We start from the raw sequence: 3,379 nt of genomic DNA, 5'->3' as shown, positions 1-3,379 counted from the left end.
TGCTATTTTGTTATGTTGGTTAATGGTGTTTGATAAAAAAGAGTGTATCACAACCTAATGGAAATAACTATGCAATCACAATTTTGCATACTCCTTTTTGATACAAAACTTATAACATAAATAAAGAGGTCGTAAAATAATTTAAAGGTATGAATTGTATTTATTCAAATTTAAGTATGATAAAGTTGCATCAAAATGTTAATAACCTTTAAGATTATGTATTGACTTGGCAAAAGAAAACCAGGTTCATATTAATTATTAGTTATATCATTAGATCCATATGTTATGTAAAGTATAAACTTATTTATAATGTTTAGTGTTGCATTTAGACCAATTTGAAATATGAATATATATTTATCTTCCAGAAAAGTTTTCACTTGTAGATAGATATATCATAGATAATTTTGGCTTGGAAAGATTCTCTTGACAAAAAATTAAAAATTAAAAAAATTATCTTTTAACAAATGTATTTTCAGTAGTATAGAACAATCCACATCCAACACTTTTATAATTTACGCCTTGCTATATATTTTTTGTGGGTGACAAAAATGGTTGAATTAATTAAAGATTCAAATATGAAGTTGCAAATGAACAAATTTAAACACTTTATTCACATCAAAAACGAGATTTTTATTTGAAAATCTCCTTGTTACTCCACTAAGAAATTCTCTTTCATAGGGAGGAAAATTGGTCTTTGCATAAGTTTTTAAAATGTAATTATTATTTCCATAATCTACCAATGAGTCTCCAAAGATAAATATTGTAAAAATTTCACTCTTGCAATAACTAACAATAATAACACAGGAAAATAATTAGCCAAAAAGTTTCCATCTCCCTCTCAGATTTAGTGTAGCAAGTAAGCTATAATAATTATTCTAACAAAATAATATAAGAATCTTATAATAAATATACTAACCACTGCCGCCACCAGTGATTGCTGTGTCATCTTAAACGACCGGTTGAGAATGCAGCCAATCAATACCCCAACCTGGCTTCTACATCTAAAGCAAGCACACAGGTATAGAAATTTTGTAAACGTTATTGGGGACAGGATGCTTCTAATGGAAATTCCTCCTGTGATGGAAAGTTGCCGTCAGGAAAGGAAAAGCTTGCTCCTCTGTAGTAGCAGATTGTGGAGCTCAGGAAGAAATTTCTAGACACTCTTCTCATTGTTGAGGTGGGATACAAAGTTTCAATTTTTTGGAGAGAATGTGGCAGAATGTTGGAACGCTGGCAGTAAGAAAGCTGTGGCTATGATAAGCAAATTCTAAGAAAATTGGCTGCTTTCTCATTCCGGTTGCATGTATGGCAAGGCTAATAATAATATCAGAATCTAATATTGTCAGGCAAGAATCTTAGGGTTTATAAGTTTTTGAATGGGAAAGAGAAAGAAGGACGAGGGCGCTGCCGCCGCCAAGGGCCAGGCGATCATCCCCAGCTTCTTCAAGCGAGGTGAGACCGATGCATCGCGGGCTCCCACACTTGTGTGGCCATCGCCGTATCATCTCAGGCGATCAGCCGAGAATGCGGCCAGCGCGAGTAAGAAACGGTGCTTGAATTTAGATGTAGACGCCGGGTCGGGCGATGGGAAGGATGCCGATTGCGGAGTATCGGGGGAAGCGATTAAAGACAGGCGTAGAAAGTTTGTAGATGTTCTTCTTGGAGAGGGGGACAGGAATGGCGGTGGTGGAAATTCCTCCTTTTATGGAAAGCCGCCGTCAGGGAAGGAGAAGCTTACTCCTCTGGAGCAGCAGATTGTGGAGCTCAAGAAGAAATTCCCAGACATCCTTCTCATGGTCGAGGTGGGATACAAGTTTCGATTTTTCGGAGAGGATGCGGAGAAAGCAGCCAATGTTTTGGGAATCGTTGCTTACTACAGCCACAACTTTCTCACTGCCAGCGTTCCAACGTTCCGGCTGCACGTACATGTGAGAAGGCTTGTGGAAGCTGGCTACAAAGTTGGCGTTGTCAAGCAGACCGAGACAGCGGCTATCAAAGCTCACGGGACGAACAAGGCTGGCCCGTTCTCGAGAGATCTCTCGGCGCTATATACCAAGGCCACGCTCGAGGCCGGGGAGTTTCTTGGGGGAGAAGAGAGCGGGGAAAGGGATGGACCTATTCGTCTTAGCAGCTATATCATGTGTGTTGTGGAGGAGGCAATCACCGAGCACAAGGCCAACGCTGGAAAGGACGAAGTGAGGGGAAGTTTTGATGCTAGATTTGGGGTGGTGGCCGTGGAAACCTCGACCGGAGACGTGATGTATGGTCACTTTATGGACACTGTCACCAGGACGGAACTGGAATCACGGTTGCTTGCGTGTGCTCCCGCAGAACTTCTTTTATCTGCGTCCTTGTCCGCTTCTACAAAGAAGGTAAGCTTTTTTTTTTCTCTGATCGGGTTGTATATGAATGATGGTGATTTTTCTATAGTTGTTGATGGACTATGCAGGCGCAGCGGATGTTCGAGTCGAGAAGACGCCTGAGAACTCGTTTGAAAATGGCGGTACCGTTGCTGCTCTTGCGGACTTCTACGGGAGCTTGGCGTCTTCTAAGAAAGGCTGTCTGGACGAGAAGGTTGATGGAGGGCTAGAGGTAATTTTCTAGTTGTCTTGATTACTCTATCGGATGAGAATTGAAGTTTGCAGGCGTTGATGACGATGCCAGAAATCGTGGTTGCTGCGTTTGCGCATATATTTGCTTACCTGAAGCAGTTTAATCTGGAAAATGTATTGCGCTTAGGAGCTCTTTTCCGACCATTTGCCGGGCAGCAAGAGATGACGCTCTCGCCCAATACCATCCGCCAGCTTGAGGTAATCACTGAATGCGATGTGTACTTGCCAGTAACAATTTTTTTCTTTCTAGATTCTACATAACCAAACTGATGGTACTGAAAACGGATGTTTATTCTGGCTTATGAACCACACAAAAACTGCTTTTGGCGCGAGGCTGCTTAAGTATTGGGTAAGGAGTTTGGTCTCAGTCACAATCTTGGATTTTTCGTTTTTTCATTCATGTCTATTTTCAGGTGACCCATCCGTTAAGAGACCGCATGCTTATTTCTCAACGTTTAGACGCCGTTGCGGAAATTGCCGAATCCATTGGAGATAAAGGCAGAGGTACAACAGTTGCAACTTTAGCTTCAACGTGGTTGCTGCTGGGAAAATTGCCTGATCTTGAGCGTGGTATCACAAGAATTTATCACAAAACAGCAACAACGTATGAGGTACCTTTCCTTTTCTGTAATCCTGTTGTTATTCTTTCTGACCGTAACGTTTGCTGCAGTTCATTAACGTGATTAATGCGGTTATGAAAGCAGCGTCCCAGTTTCAACGGGTTCGCGACGCCAGAGCAGGGCCGCACAATACCTGAACCGAGATAA

The 3,379-nt window shown here is 41.5% G+C and overlaps 1 protein-coding gene across 1 annotated transcript; it reads left to right on the top strand.

Annotated features, from left to right (window-relative positions):
- Window positions 1–1,374: 1,374 nt before the first annotated feature.
- LOC9652905 (DNA mismatch repair protein MSH3) lies at window positions 1,375–3,369 on the top strand. Its single transcript, XM_002994654.2, has 6 exons — window positions 1,375–2,372; window positions 2,431–2,592; window positions 2,646–2,810; window positions 2,863–2,961; window positions 3,026–3,223; window positions 3,283–3,369. The coding sequence occupies exons 1-6, from the start codon at window positions 1,377–1,379 to the stop codon at window positions 3,367–3,369; spliced, it is 1,707 nt and encodes a 568-aa protein (XP_002994700.2). The 5' UTR covers window positions 1,375–1,376.
- The last annotated feature ends 10 nt before the right edge of the window (window positions 3,370–3,379 follow it).

Source organism: Selaginella moellendorffii, unplaced genomic scaffold, assembly GCF_000143415.4.
Source record: "Selaginella moellendorffii unplaced genomic scaffold, v1.0 SELMOscaffold_530, whole genome shotgun sequence".
NCBI classification, from domain to species: domain Eukaryota; kingdom Viridiplantae; phylum Streptophyta; class Lycopodiopsida; order Selaginellales; family Selaginellaceae; genus Selaginella; species Selaginella moellendorffii.
The sequence above is the reverse complement of the archived record's forward strand: the minus strand, read 5'-3'. Positions and strand labels throughout refer to the sequence as shown.